The sequence below is a fragment of the Leptonychotes weddellii genome, chromosome 4 (assembly GCF_054177405.1).
Source record: "Leptonychotes weddellii isolate Sample4059 chromosome 4, ASM5417740v2, whole genome shotgun sequence".
Lineage (NCBI taxonomy): Eukaryota > Metazoa > Chordata > Mammalia > Carnivora > Phocidae > Leptonychotes > Leptonychotes weddellii.
In genome coordinates this window covers 18,151,519-18,166,768 of record NC_138372.1, presented here as the reverse complement: position 1 = coordinate 18,166,768, position 15,250 = coordinate 18,151,519, and the positions used below count along the sequence as shown (strand labels likewise).

Genomic DNA, 15,250 nt, shown 5'->3' with positions numbered 1-15,250 from the left:
TTTCTCCCCAGAACTCCCCAAACACCCTATTCCTGACTCCCAGATCTAGTTTGGACCGACCTCGGGGTCGGTGGAGGAGATGGTCATAATAGAGTCAGTACTAATTCCGTAGTGGTCTTAGTGGCTGTCGTTTATTGAACACTTTCTATATGCCGGGCACTTTGCCATGCGTTTTATGACCATTTCAAAAATACTTTGATCACCGAGGGCTGCAGCTGTGGTTCGGGGAGGTTAGGCGCTTGCCCAGGGTCACACAGTGAGCCTGGAGCCCGCGTTCCAAAACCCACGCGCGTAACCCCGCAAGCCCGCCCCGCCCCCTCCCTTAATATCTGCTCCCTAATCCAACATCACGACTCCTTTAAATAACGTTTTGGTTTTATTCAGCAGGTTCTCTAACCTCCCACCCCAGGCTTCTCTCCCCAGACCCGGCCTCCACAGGGGCCACGTAGCTGCCCCCTCCCCTCCGTCGTCGGCTCTCGGAAGGGCCTTCGGAATCCTTTTGTCCCATCCTCCCAAGGTTCACAGGGGCAAACCAAGAATCCAGAGGGAAGGGCTCGCCTAAAGGCACCCGGCGCGTCAGAGGCAGGGCGTCCCTGCCCGTGCCCGGGCCCAGCCCTGCGCCCACCCCTTAGCGCTCCCGGGCCCCGGAGCCGGGACTCCCCGGAGCCCGCAACCGAGCGGCCGCAGTCACACCTCGGACTCGCGCGGCGGGCCGCGGGCGCGCTGGCAGCCGTACAGCCACTGGATGACGCGCGCGTTGCGCTCCACCACCGACACCGGGGGGCGCCCGTCCCGCGCCGAGCCCGCGGCCTCTGAGCCGCCGCCGCCAGCACCGTCCGGGCGATCCGTGTCGCCGTCGCTGGACGTCCAGTCGCTGGTGTCCCCAGAGCCGAGCGGCGGCGACGTTCCGGGCTGGGGGCTGGCGTCGGCGCCCCAGCTCTGCGGAGAGAAGCGCTCAGCGCCCAGCACCTCCACCAGCGCGCGCTCCAGGCCGCAGTAGTTGAAGAAGCGCTCCTTCTCCGACAGGGGTAGTGAGCAGGTGGGGCACAGCGCCCGCTTTCCTGCCGCTTCCGGGGCATCTTGGGGCGCGGCCCAAACCCCAGGAGCCGCTGGTCGCTCGGTTGGGCCCGGACTGCTCGAGGTGGCGTCTCGGGGGGCGCCCAGGAAGAGGCGCCGCACCAACCCCTGGCCCTTGGCGTTCTCTTTGTTCACCGAAGCCTTGCAGTCCCGCTTCTGGCGGTAGAAGATGAGGGAGTCAGGCCTTGGCAGCCGCCGGCCGCTGCTCCGGCGGGCAGGCCTGGGCGTCCTGGGCGATGCAGGGGGCCCCAGCTCATTGCAGGGGTGCGGGGTGAGCGGTCCGGGACCCCCACGCAGAGCTGGCTCCTGGCGTCGTGCTATCACTTGGTGTGTCTTGACATACTTGGCTTTGTCGGCCTCCAGCCTCTCCGCTGCGCTGGGGGTCCGTCCCCTGGACTGGGTGGAGGGAGAGGCCAGGATCATCTCAGCGGAGCTGGGTAGGATTGTACCCCATAAGCCACTGGAAGTAAGGCAGCTAGTTGAGGAGCCAAGAGTAATTGGCCGGGGCTCCATGGTGCCTATAGGGAAAGAGGAATGGTCAAGGAGAGAGGAGATGTCCCTGCACCTCTCCTTCAGGCGTTCCCGAGAATAGGATCAGCCAGCCACCCCTCCCCCATCGAAATCAGCCTTACCATGCCTAAGGGGCAGAGAGGCTCAGACTACCCCTTCCCCCCCCCCCACCGCCCTATCCCTCAAAGACATTGAGCAGGGGCGCCCTGATCACCCAGAAACATGCCCCTTGGAGGGTGCCCCAATCTGGCCACAGAGCCATGCCAAGCAAGCATCAGCAAGTGGGACACTTGGAAAAGGAAATGGGGCTGGTCCCGGCTCAGTTCCCGAAAGTGCCTCAACCGGAAAAAATACCTCTTCCCAACCCAGCAACTATGAGTCCAAGACAAGAAGGCTCCCCAGCCACAGGCTAGCTCCAGCAGGGCCCACCCTTCCCGCCCCCAAACACCCGAGGTCAGGGATATAACCACAGGGTAGGAGCCTCCAGTAATTGCAGCCAACTGCCCTGCCCAGTCCCAGCAGGGCCATGGGGGAAGAGAGAGGTGGTGACCAGGTCATGTCAGCCAGCGACCTACCACCTCTGTACTGCTGCCAAGGGAATTCCACTCCACCTCGCCCACCTCTGCATTTCCATTTACAGAAAAGGAAACTGGTAGAGAGGAAGGGGCTTGCTCAGCTCTTACTGAGAGTTAGGGGCTGGGATTGAAACCCTGGTCTCTAGCCTTGCAGTGCGGAACTAGTTCAGATGGCCTGTCTCAGGGCCGAGCAGAACTTCCCTCTCATGTTTTGCTTCTCTTCTTGCTGCTGTAATACTAAGCAATTTCCATTAGACATGGGCCTTTTGCCTCACTAAAAAGTTCCTTCCACAAATTCTTCCCAATAACCGGCCCTCCTAGAAATCTGCCCTCAGGGTCCCTGCCCTCTTCTCATCCTGAGACCCTGTGACCCTGGTCCGCCACCTCCCCTCTGCCACTGGGGAAGGGGACCAGGAGGGGTTGTATATCAAGAGCTGACAGTGCTGTTGGCTGTAACAGAATGGGCCACCCACAGGCTCAGCACACCCCATACCACCCCTGCTCCCTCCTCCCTGAATCCTCCATTCAGCTGAAAGGGACACATAAGTTCTGGGGCCTGACAGGACCTCCAGTCAGGAGGCAACAAAATAGCAGAACTTGCCAGGGATGGGGGGAGGCCCCCCCCAAGAGGCCTTGGAACAGAGACCCTGCCAAACCCCCCACCCCAGCACACACACACACACACACACACCCTTATCTGTTGTCTAGTAAGCCGGCCCATAGGTAGTTGGTGACTGCGAGCCCAGGCAGCAAGGAGAGCCTGGCATTGCCCTCACTCGTGGCTCTCAAGAACTCTCCCAGGCAATGGGTCAGATTCCAAGGTCCCAGGAGGGCACTGTGCTTGTCTGACCTTATGAGTATCCTCCCATCCCTTTCTCCTCTTCCCAGCCCTGAGCAGCAAGGCTATAAAAAGTCCTTAAACACAGGGACCAAAATAGTCTGCCATGCACTGTCTCTTCCCTGCCTCCTGGGTTGGCTCTGATGCTCGACCACAGATGTTCCACCCTAGAAGCCTGGCAGACATCCCTGTGCCCTCCGTCCCTTCGCCCACCTTCTCCCAGTCCTGTGGTTAGTGGTCTGAGCTTTGCCCGGGGCTTCAGCTCTGGACATGGGCTTGGGGGGAGGGGGGGACTTGTTCACTGGCTTGGTGGCAGCCTCCCTGCTCTTGGGTCCCTGAGGGCCTTCCCACCCAGGCCCTGGGCTGGGGATGCACTCACCTCTGTGCACTCACCGAGGCTGGATGCAGGGGTCCCTGGGCAGGACCAGACAAGGACAGGAGGGACAGCAAGGACTGGAAGTAACTTTGGTGGCAGCCAAACCTCACTCTCCACAGGAAAAGGAGAGAGAGCCTCCACCCCCCCCACCCCCCATTAACCCTCGCCTTCCTGACCCGGAGCCTGGTCTCCAGTTAACTCCTTCCTGGTCACAGTCGCAGGACTGGAGAAGACTTTTGGGCCAGGTCCACATCCTTTATTTTACAGATGGTCACACAGGCCCTGACAGGTTAAGTGATTTGCACGGACACACAGTGAGCTTGGGGTACAGCCAAGACCCAAACAAGGTCTCCTGATTCCCTAGCTTCCTCCAGAGGCCTGGGGTAGGGATATGCTATTCATGTGGGGTCAGCCCCCTCTTCTAGGCCTTGGCAGAACCTCTTGGTTAAAAGACGAAGGCAGAGCAGCGTTCTAGCTGACTGTGCTTGCTTTCCTCTGTAGCAGGTTTAGGCCTGTCCTGGCTGGGGTGTGTGGAGGGTGGCAGGCCTGCTCTCCCTAGGGGTGAGGCCCGGAATCTGTAGCCTAAGGGTGGGGGCATTGGTGCTGCGGATGTGCGGGGTGAGCCTGCCCTAGCAAGTCTTGGCATGACAGTCACTTCTGAGCCCTTTGGAGGTGCCTCTGCCCAAGGTCCTCTGATGGCCAATGGGATTGGCTGGGAAGAGGGTGATGAAGGGATGGTTCTGGGGCCAAGCCAGTGTCTTTGGCCTCCTTTCTGCTTTGCCCCACTGGGGACTTCTCGAGCTGACATCTCATGTCTCAAGGGGGAGCCCTGTCCCCACAGTGCTGTGTGTCTGGTGATCTCCCCTCTCCCCAATAAACTGCAGCACCCAGAGCTCAAAAATCAACACCCTTGCCAAGGGGCCCCTGCCCCCCTCCTAGCTGGGCCACTTTCCACAAACCCCTTTCCTTCCCTTGTAGAACTGTTAATGTTTGCAAAGCACATTCACACCTGTGCTCTTCCATCTCCTTTGTCTCTCTTAAGAACTCTAGAGGGGGGCCCAGTAGGGGGGACCACCCCACTTAATGGATGAGGAAATGGGATCTTGCCAAAACCCAACTCCAAAACCACTCTTTCCGCTGCACCCTCTGCCTGTCAAGTAAGATAATGAGTCTGAAAAACGGGGAGGCCCATTTGCTGGTAAGAGATTTTTATCACCTAGTTAGGGGAAGGTTTTTTTGGGTTTTTTTGTTCATTGGTCCATGATAGTTCCATATTGTATTGTTATAGTTCCATATTGTATTGCTATGTTATGTATCTTTGCAAAATACTTTCATCTACATGATCGCAATTCATCCCTGGGACAATCTTTGGGAGTAGTGGGTTTTACTTCCCATTTAACAGCTGAGAATACTGAGGCTTAGAGATGTGAAATCCATCCAAGCTCACACAATGAGACTAACACCTAACTTATATTGGGGGATTAATATATGCTAGGCACTGTTCTGTGATTCACACATTTAATCCTCAAAACAACCCAGTGAAAGGGGTACTTTTATTCTCCTAATTTTACAGATGCAGGTTGGGGTGCAGGCCCCAAGCACTGAGATCTAGTCATGAAGGGGTTAAGTGTGGAGGCTGGGCAGGGCCCAGCTGGGATGCTGTCAATGGCAGGAAACCTGGCCTGTGAAGGAGGGGGAGGATGGGGCTGTTGTGTCTGACTGGATGCAACCCCCATCCCTTTGGTCTTAAAGGAGCATCCGGGTTGGGTGGAAGGGCAGGCAGAGTGGGGGTGGGACATGCGGGGGTGGGCTTCTCAGCTCTTTTCTAGGGACCAAGACAGATGCTGGGCTACAGAAAGAGGGGTTTCAGAGTGGACTGCAGGCGCCGCCCTGGGGCAGCCCCGGTCTGAGGAGGGTGACTAGAAATGACCCCGCCTCCTTGCAGGAGCACTCCCTCAGAGTCAGAGCGGGGAGACAGCTCCAGACCTCGGAGCGCCCAGTCAGAGAGGGGAGGCGCAGCTCTGCCCTCAGGAGTCCAAGGTGGGGGTGGTCAAGGAGCCTTGCTCTCAGGAGCTCCCAGTCTGAGGGGTGACAGTTCCCTGTCCCAGGATGCCAATGGACACAGACCCTCTACCTTACTGGCAGCGAGGCTCATGCTGGAGAGGTCAAACTGGATCAGCTTCTGGCTGGCTTCCGGGGGTGAAAGAATCCTCGGGAGGGGGGAGATCATGAGGCGGAGCTACAGCTGCGGGCCCTGCCGATCTCCCGGTTACACTTGCCAAGAACCGGATCATCTGCCTTTCTGGTCACGGATCCCTAAGGAGATCCTTAAAGTGGCTCCTTCCGGTGCTAGAGCCAGGACCTTGTGTCAGTGGGAGGCCAAGTCTGAGAGAGGTTTCCTTCCTATTTCCAGGCTCATTCCCGGATCACCTTGATGATCGATTGGAATGGGTCTGAGTCAGAACTGGCTCCTTCCGGAGGAGAGAGTGGGAAGAAGGTGTGTGGGGGGGGAGGCTGGGGGAGCAGCTCTGGTCAGTGTCGGGAATAATGAGATGGCTCAGGGAGGCCTTCAGATCCAGCCTCACACCCCAGATCCACAATGTTACCTCCCGTAGCAGCCCGCTACAGCCCCCTCACCGCAGCCACCCGCACCTCGGCCCTGCCTTTGATGCTAACCAACCCTGGTGTAACCACTCACTGGCGGTGTGGCCTGGAGTGTGAGCTCGACCTCTCTGAGTTTGCTTCGGTGTAAAATGGGAATGAGCGGCGTGAGGAAGCAGCGGCTGTGGTGCCTGAGAAAGCCTCTGGTGCCTTAAGGTGCTCATAAATGTTAGATGAATCTGCCTTTTAGCTCTCGCCCAGCACTGACACCTTCCTGACACCTCCCGCCTCAGTCTTTTCTCTAACCCCATAGTCTCAGCAGCTGTCAACAAATCATTCTGAACACTGCGGTGTGCTGTGAGGTCAGCAGCTGGGTCAGACACGGTTTCTGCTCTCAGGGAGCTCAGCCTGCTTAGGGGTTGGCGGGGGGCAGCGGCGGTGGGCAGAGGCGTGACAGAGTGATCACAACTCCAGCCAGGGCAGTGCTTCTGTCACGGAGGCCAACGAAGCAGGGGACTGGGGAGGACTTTTGTTCTGCCAGAGAAGGGGGGTGGGGGGTGGGTAGGGGGTGGGGCTTTCTGGCCTGGGTGGGATGGGAGGTGGGGGGTGGGGTATTGGGGGAGGGATGGTGAGAGCTACAGGCCTAAAGACAGCAGGAGTGTCAGGGTGTCAGTGAGGGCAAGAGGTTGGGGGGCTGTGGGGAAGGGGGGAAAAGAGTGAGACAGAGGGAGAGAGAAGGAGAGGAAGAGGGAGGGAGAGGCTCAGGGGGGCTGAGAGGGAAGATGGGGTGCAGAGAAGGGACGGTTTCTGTGAGGAGATGCGTGAGGTGGTGGGGGTCCTGAGAAAAGGCAGCTCAGAGGAGAGATGGGGCTCCGGGTGGGGTCTGCTTCAGTGAGCAGGGGGGTCTCAGGCTGGTGTCGGTGGGGCCCCGGCACCACGGGAGGGCCCCCTCTGCTGGCCATGTGTGCCCCCAAAGAGATTAGGGCAGCTATTCTGTAATTTGGGGCCTTCCGTTTAGGAAAGAATCTCAGCCACAACAATAGCCTGGCTCTCGCTCTCCCGGTGAGGGGTGTGGCCTCTGGGCAGAGCCAGCGCCCCGCACCCAGGCAGGAAGGGGGGGAGACCATGGGGGCGTGGAGAGGAAGGTGTTATTAAACTTGTTTGTGGAGCACCTCCGTGTTGCCAGCGAACGAAGTGAATAAGAGATCAGATTTCTGCTCTTGCAGCGCCTACAGCCTGGTAGAATGAGGAAGACAAGTCCATGTAATGTGCGCCATGTGCTAGGCGCTCTGCTCAGTAGCCACCTTCTTCTCATGCAGCCCCCACAGTGAACGGGGTGAGGGAGCGGCCCAGGCGGGAGAAGTAACTCAGCCGGGGTCACACAGCTGGCAGCCGGAGAGCGGGGCCTGCAGAAGAGCTCCCAGCTCCCTGCACCCGCCCCCCTCCCCCCCCAGCAGTGCCTGCGACTTCAGGTCCTGCGCTCCACTGCTCCCCCTACCTCCTGCCTGCCCCCTTGAGGTGGAGCCTAGAGTCTTCTGCACGTAAGCAAGCGAGGCGGTAAGGAGGGCAGCCCCAGCTGCTGTGCTCACCACCTCCACCTCCGTGCCGGCATCTTCATCACCACCTCCTTCATCCCCACTTCCCACTGCTGTCCTCAGCAAGGTGCCTCCACATCCAGTGCCAGGAACAAAACCCATCCGGTCTCGACCTAGTGCAGTAAGGAACACGTGGGCAAGAAACGGGGATTCTCGTGGAATGCAGCGGCAAGAAATCTATCCTGCGGCAAATACTGACAACTACACGTTCATAATGACATGTTGAAAAATATGTTTTGATTTTTTTTTTTACACAGAGAAAGTCATGAAAATATCAAACATGACTGAACTTAATTATTATTGAACATATACGGGTATTTTGGCCAAAGGCCAGCAATACTGGATAAGTAAGAAAATAAAGATGTGGATAATTCACAAATTGTTCCATCTTTATTCCATAAAATCTATTTTTCTTGCCTTGATTTGAACAAAATTACTAAGTATGTTGCTATAATGAAGTTTCAGGGGTGCTGACTGGCTCTGTCATTAGAGCGTGTGACTCTTGATCTCGGGGTTGTGAGTTCAAGCCCCAAGTGTAGAGCTTACTTAAAAGGACAAAAAACAAATTTAAGAGCAAAATACATTGTTCTATATTGCAAGATATTCCTCAGCCATCATATGTTACTATTGCAAAAACCATCTACACACTGGAACGCTTGAAGCAGAGCAAGAAAATGGATGCTCAGCACTCGCTGGAAATAGGACCTTCTCGCCGCATCATTCCTGCTCTCTGAGAGGAAGGATTTGACAAGAGAATTCATTTGTCTCACCTAGGGTCCCTCACCACTCAGTCTTCTCCACACCCCGAACCGTGGCTGTCTGTGATGTCAGCAGCAGTGCAAAGCTTCATGGTATTTGGATGCGGTGGTCTTTTGTTTTAAGGACATAAAGCAAGAAGTGTGGAGAAGCGTTTGTGTCCCCAGGGCTGAATGGTGTTAGGTATGAGAGCAGATATTGAGGATTACAGCTTATGCTGTGTAGCACCAAGATCCCTGTATGGTCTTTAATAAATGACTTTTGGGGTGATTTTGATATTGGGGCCCCTTTGAAAGGCATGGATCCCTCTAGCTAGTTCTAAGGGTGGCACTGAGCTATGGCCAGGAAGGAGCTGTGTCACATTGAACATACCCGATGGTGGCCACCTACCCTTCTGTATGGGAGGAGGATAATTCCCAGAGAAGGTGGAGGTTGAGAGCTGGGCCGATACCCAAAAAGGTGAGTATTATAACCATCACCCCTAATAACACCATAGCATTGTAACTAACACCTTAGTGTTACCCCTGGATTATAATCGTCCCCCCTTCACAGTCATTGTCAGCTTCTCTATGGTTCCTAGCACTGTGAACATCTGTGTTTTTTGCCATTCAGCAATTGCTCTCATCCTACCCTGACCTTGGCCACCTGTGCTCTCAGAGTGGCGTAACTTGACTCGGAGTGGGGTGCTTGACCTAGGCTTGGGTCGAAAAGCCTATCGCGTTTCTCTGGCCCCACTACTTCATTTAAAGATGGACATGTAACTCAATTACATGTCCAAGGGGACTTTTGCTGAGACTGCGGTGGCAAATCTCTCTCTTCCCTGCCATGCCAAGCACCTGGGCAGGGCGAGCTCAGGGGGTCCAGCCTGCCCGAAGACCGAGTCAGCAGAGGGGGAGCAGTACTGAGTCAGAGCCAGGGAAAACCCGACCTTGAGGAGTGGGGCTTCTGTGTCTGGGCATATCTGAAGCAAACCTGTAGTGGGGAAACCAATACCTTTCCTGTTGGCTTAACCCTGCCGGGTTGGTTTTTCAATCACGTATAATCAAAATAAACCGGAAGGAAACACATCATTCTCTCCAAAACTAGGGTCACCTTTATCACAGTGCCTGTAGCATTGGCCACGAGCAGCCTGCCTTTGCTTACCATCGCAGCCCATCTCCGCACTAATTTCTCAGGAATGCTGAACAAAGGCCTCCAGGTTTGTTGCAAAGCTGACTTAAAAGAGCAGTCGCTGTTCTCATAAGGAGTCAGGACACCAAAGTTCTGGTCCTGACTTTGACAACAAACTCACTCTTGGTCTGGAGCAAGTCGCTCTCTCTTGCACCTCAGATTCTGATCCGTTTAAAGGAAAAAAGTGGATTTGACCAGTGGTTCCCCAATGCTACTCCTTGGTGGATTCCAACTGGCTACATAAAATTTACCTGCGGAGCTTGCTAACAAGACAGAAGCCAGACCTCTGCCCTCGGAGAACCTAATTTAGTAGGTCTAGTGGGGAGTCAAGAAAGAAAGAACATAACAGTGGATCAGACTGATTTTATTGATATAAATGCCCTTATTAGAGATTCTAGATTTAATGTGTTATCTCTTGCAGCTGAAAGTAGCTCTAATATGCTTGTTTAGTTGCCCAAAACTGGTTTCAACATGGCTCTGTATTCACTGAGGTTGAGATGTCAGCATTTCTCTGGTTAATGTGTCTCCCATCTAAGAAGATAGGAATGTTGGAGATACATCACACGAGGTTGCATATATTTCCTAATCCCACCGAGTACATCCCCCAGGAGGGCTCAGAGGGTAGTTCTTCACCTAGGTGTTGAGATAAGTGTTAAGTAAGAATAACACCAGTATCCTTGAAAAATTTTATGGTGGCTGTCCTCTGCGGTTTGGGTATATTGGGAGAGGCACCATTGAGATGGGCTCCCTGATTTCATTAGGGGTGATGGGGTCCTGAAAGAGTAGAGGCCAAGCTGAACTTGGCTGAACTGCCAGAGTCAAGGTGGACACTTTCCCTGCAGGATGAGGTGCTCAATGGCATGTTTTCACTTGCAGGGATCTTTGATCAGAGTGTCCTAGGAATGAAATAGGTAAGCAGCTTATTAGATATCCTTGAGTTATGTAACAGAAAAACCTCCACGTCTTGTGGCCGGAAGCCTAAAGTGGATTGTTGTCCCAATGGAACCTCTTGGCCTTGCATCTAATTTCCACATCCAAGCCAATTCACAGAGCTGATGTCCCCACTGAATAAGAGGCCAGATCCTTAAGGCAGGACCCTGCGGCACTGCCACAAGTGGGTAGGGTATCAGTGTATGTCTTCCTCCAAGGAAGGGGGATGGGCAAATTCAGACCTGTTAGGCGTGACTAGACATTGACTTTGAATTGATGCTGATATCCGGAAACTGACGATTCAACATGTCTCAAACGAAACTACTGATCTCTTATCCCCCCAGATCCATCTCAGCATCCTTCCAATCGCTCAGGCCAAAACCTCGGAGTCATCTGGGACACATGTCTTTCTTTCACATTCCACATCTAATTCATCAGCCACATCCGTTGTCCTATCTTCAGAACACATCCTGATTTAGGTCACCTCTGTCCCACCCCACTCCTACCACCTTGGGCCAAATGCCTCCTCTTTTGCTTGGATTGCTGTAATAGCCTCCAGGGCTCCCTCCTAAACTCAGCCCATCCAGCAGCTAGATCAATCCTTTCAAAGTGGAAGTTAATCACGTTGTCACTTCTCTGCTCAAATTCCTGAAAAAGGCTCCTCCTCTAAGCTGAAGTGCTCAAAGGCTAGCAAGGCTTTTCGTGACCTGGATCTTATCTCTGGCTCTCCTCCCTCTCACCCACCCGGCCCCAGATACTTTGGCCTCCTGGCCTGTTCCTTGAACACACGACCATGTCTACCTTAGGGCTTTGACCCTCTTCCTGGAATGCCTTCCTATAGCTCTGTCCTGAGGTTCCAGCTACAAGTAAGGGGGCCGTCCCTGCCAGCCCTAGTGATCTGAAAGAGATTGGTGGTCAGGAGCCTAGGCCAAGCCTCCTCCGTCACTTCTTAGAGACTGACCCAACAAGCCTCAGAGATTAGGCAAGCTTGGCATTGTGAGACACAGGCCACTAGTGAGAGTTTTGTTTCCAAATTATCCCACTCTACCCTCCAATGTCTACAGGAAGCAAGGAAGCACGGTTGAGTTGAGGGGATGTAGAGACTCAGACTGGGGTGAGGTTTCTCAGGGACACGCACAGAGTACCTAGCGTTTGAGCAAAGTATCCCAGGCGCATCCACCAGAGGGCAGACTTCACCCTTCAAGAAGCCTTCCTGATCCGCCTTCACCTACGGACTCTATTTCCCAAGCTCGGAGAGCCCCAGGGTCCACGCCGGGGCCTGGCATTACTCTGCACTCCCTGGACATCCTTAGCACTGCTATTCTCCCTGGTGCCCACTCCAATAGTTATTTACCTTGATGCTTGGTGCCCTGTAATACCAGTTAACCGGTAAGAGCAGTAATTCCTTCATTTATATTTTTTTCCTGCAGTTTATGAAATATCGTCACATACATTATTCTCATTTGGTTTACAAAGCAACTTGGAAAAATAATTTATTATATAGCCACTTTTTAGAAGAGGTAACTGAAGCTCCCAGAGGTGAAGTGGCTACACTTAGTAAAGTCACATAGTGAGTTTCTGGTGCGGTTATCGTTGACATCTATTAGGTATTTGCTATATGCCATGGATGATGTCCAAGCTGGCTTGTAGTTTAATTCTGCAGTAATTGTGTCCATGAAGTACTGACAGTAGGGGTAGACAAGCAGATGACTGGAACGTATAGAGCTTATTAATTATACGGTTCAAATCTCCCATGTTCTTGCGGAATTTTTGTTTGTTTACTTGATCTATCAATTAACTAAGATTGGTGTGTTAGTATAGCCCATGATGGGATGGTGGCTTTCTCCAGTTCTCTCTGTAGCATTTTGAGGCTATGTTATTAGGTGCATACCAGTTTAGAAATGTTCTCTTCCCCCCCCGTCTGGTGAAGTGAACTTTATCATTATATAATGACCCTCCTTATCGCTACTGATGCTTTTTGCCTTAATATCGCTTTTATTTATTTATTTAGCCTAGTATTTCTCTCCCCCAACTTTGTCAGTCTGTGTTCTGATGTTTAGATCTGCCTTTTGTAAAGAGAACATCATTGGATTTTGTTCTTTTATTTGGTCTGACATCCTTTATCTCTGAACTCATTAATTGAGATTAATTTATTTTTATTTACTTTTCTCATCTTGTAATGTACATTGTAGTTTTATACTTTCTCCCTAAAAATTTTTTTTAAGGATTTGTTTACTTGATAGAGCGCGCTGGTGAGCAGGGGGAGGAGCAGAGGGAGAGAGAGAGGGAGAGAATCTCAAGCAGATTTCCGCCCCCCCCCCGCCCCCAAGCCTGACAGGGCTCGATCCCACGACCCCCAAGATCATGACCTGACCCGAAACCAAGAGTTGGGCCCTCAACCGACTGAGCCACCCAGGCACTACCCCCTCTCTATTTTTTAAAAGACATTTTTGGGATCGATCCCCAACCCATGCCTCTGTTCTTTTAGAAGTTATAGGCTCTATGTCTTTCAACTATTACGTTGGCCATTCTAACCTAATGATTAGTCTGCTGAGTTTTCAATTTCAATTAGCATATTTTTTCATTTTCAGAAATTGTATTTGGTTCTTTTTCAAGTTTACTGGTTCCCACATAGTATCAAGCTTCTCTTTTATTTTTTGAACATATTAAGGTTATTTTATATTGTGTGTCTGGTGATTGCAATATCTCTGAAGGTCTGTTTCCGCCGTCTCTCAATTCTACGTCTTCTCCCTCATGGTGCCTTGTTACCTTGTGTGTTTGGTTCTTTTTTACCGTGAGCTGCTCATATTGCCTAGAAATTTATAGGAATTATTTGAGGCCTGTGTTGATATCAAGTACCTCCAAAGACAATTTGCATTTCTTTCAGTCTATGCTGGTACTACCAACCCACACCACTTTAAATTCTTTGCTTAAGGATTTTAGGATTACATAAGTAATGTGATTTGACTTCAGATTTCATGAGGGAGCTGGCTTGCAAATTATGAAATCTTTTTTTTTTTTAAGATTTTATTCATTTATTTGACAGAGAGGGAGCACAAGCAGGGGGAGCAGCAGAGGGAGAAGCAGGCTCCCCACTGAGCAGGGAGCCCAATGCAGGGCTCAATCCCAGGACCCTAGGATCATGACCTGAGCCCAAGGTGGACGCTTAACTGACTGAGCCACCCAGGCGCCCCGCAAATTATGAATTCTTAAAGGAAATTTTATTTTCCCCTTTTCCTAGGGCCAAAGGTGATATAAGGAGGTTTTAACTGTCCTTCCTCTGGGTGCCAGTGTTTGCTTCATATTGGTCCTTGTGCTGTGGTTATAACCCTTTGGGGTCTTCTATTAGTGTTCCCATCTTGGAGAGGCCCTGGGATTTCTCTGTCTCCTATGTCCTATGCAGACAGGGAGGGAGGATGTTATGGTGTCCGTCCAGGCATTGGCAGGCACCCTGAAGGTTCAAAACAATTTGGGTATTTATTTTCCTCTCCACTTCATTTTGGGGCTTGGCATACTCCTAACTTTCATGGCAGCTCAGCAGCATAGTAAAAAAGAATTAAAAAAAAAACAAAAAACCTCCTTCATGCAACATTTTTTTTTTTTTTTTTTGACAGAGAGACACAGCGAGAGCAGGAACACAAGCAGGGGGAGTGGGAGAGGGAGAGAGAGAGGGAGGCTTCCTGGCGAGCAGGGAGCCCGATGCAGGGCTCAATCCCAGGACCCCGGGATCATGACCTGAGCCCAAGGTGGACGCTTAACGACTGAGCCACCCAGGCGCCCCTCACACAACATTTTAATTTTTTTCATCAGGAAGGTCCTTAGGTCTCTAATTCACCATATTGTTGGAAAAAAGTTTAAAACATGGATTTCATGATCACAAGTCCTATTTGTTTTATGACATTTTTATAGTCTTTTTTATTTTTTATTTTTATTTTTATTTATTTTAATTTTTATAGTCTTTTTATACATTTTAATGTAATGAGTTTTATATGGTATGACTGTGTATATTATTATTTATAATATCATTTAACTCTCACAACTAACCCAGAGAGGTAGATATCATTATTTTATCTTACTTTATTTTAATTCCAGTGTAGTTAACATACGGTGCTATATTAGTTTCAGTTGTACAATATAGTGATTCAACAGTCCCATATTTACTACAGAGAGGTAGACATTATTATCTCTATTTTACAGGTGAAGAAACAGAGGCTCTGAGTTTTGCCCAAGGTTACACTAACTATATGGCTGAACAGACACTTAGCCATTGGTATTCACCCTCCAAAGGTTTTTAGACCCCCTTAAGAATCTGATGAAAACTCTAGATCCTCTTCCCAAAAACAGGCACATTGATACAAAGACACTAAAATTGCAGGGGGGCCGAGATCCTACAAAAGCCATCCATGGATGCTACATGAAGAACCTGTGTGTTATAATGCTGAGAGCAGATGCAGGAACAAAAAGACACATTCGTTTTTTAGTTTTGATCACAAGTTCATATTCCTCTGCCTGTCTTCAAAGACCCTTCACTTTCTGATCCCACTGTCTTCATCCACTCTCTTTTTCCTAACATGCATTCCCTGAAATAGTCCTTTTGGGCATCTGCATGATCTCTCTTCAGTTCGTGGCTTGGCTCTGTGCAGCGAGAAGCACTGACTAAGATCACGGGCTCTCACAGCCTGGGTTCAGATCCTGAGCAAACTGTAGACCAAGGGTGGATTATCTACCCTCTCTGCGCCTCTGTTTCTTTACCTGCAAAATGGTGAAGAACCGTAGGTACTTTGTAGAGCTGTGGGGATTCTATGAGTCAATGCATGTAAAG

General features: G+C 51.5%; 1 protein-coding gene across 5 annotated transcripts; it reads right to left on the bottom strand.

The window, feature by feature from the left end:
- Positions 1-363: 363 nt before the first annotated feature.
- FAM110D (family with sequence similarity 110 member D) lies at positions 364-5,740 on the bottom strand. 5 transcript variants are annotated; one of them, XM_031019332.2, is made up of 2 exons: positions 5,516-5,740; positions 364-1,595 (listed from the first exon to the last, which is right to left on the bottom strand). In XM_031019332.2, exons 1-2 carry the CDS (start codon positions 5,604-5,606, stop codon positions 688-690), a joined length of 999 nt encoding a protein of 332 aa, XP_030875192.1. In that variant the 5' UTR covers positions 5,607-5,740; the 3' UTR covers positions 364-687. The 5 variants fall into 5 exon arrangements, with proteins under 5 accessions (XP_030875192.1, XP_081673916.1, XP_030875193.1 ...); XM_081817790.1 differs by having other exon boundaries at positions 5,511-5,624; XM_031019333.2 differs by lacking the exon at positions 5,516-5,740 and adding an exon at positions 3,380-3,514.
- Between the last annotated feature and the right edge of the window lie 9,510 nt (positions 5,741-15,250).

Bases quoted from the DNA above. Each gene is read 5' to 3' on its own strand.
- FAM110D (XM_031019332.2), bottom strand. From the start codon at position 5,606: ATGATCTCCCCCCTCCCGAGGATTCTTTCACCCCCGGAAGCCAGCCAG. The intron at 1,596-5,515 runs GTAAGGTAGAGG...CTTTCCCTATAG, and splicing joins CAGCATGAGCCTCGCTGCCA to GCACCATGGAGCCCCGGCCA.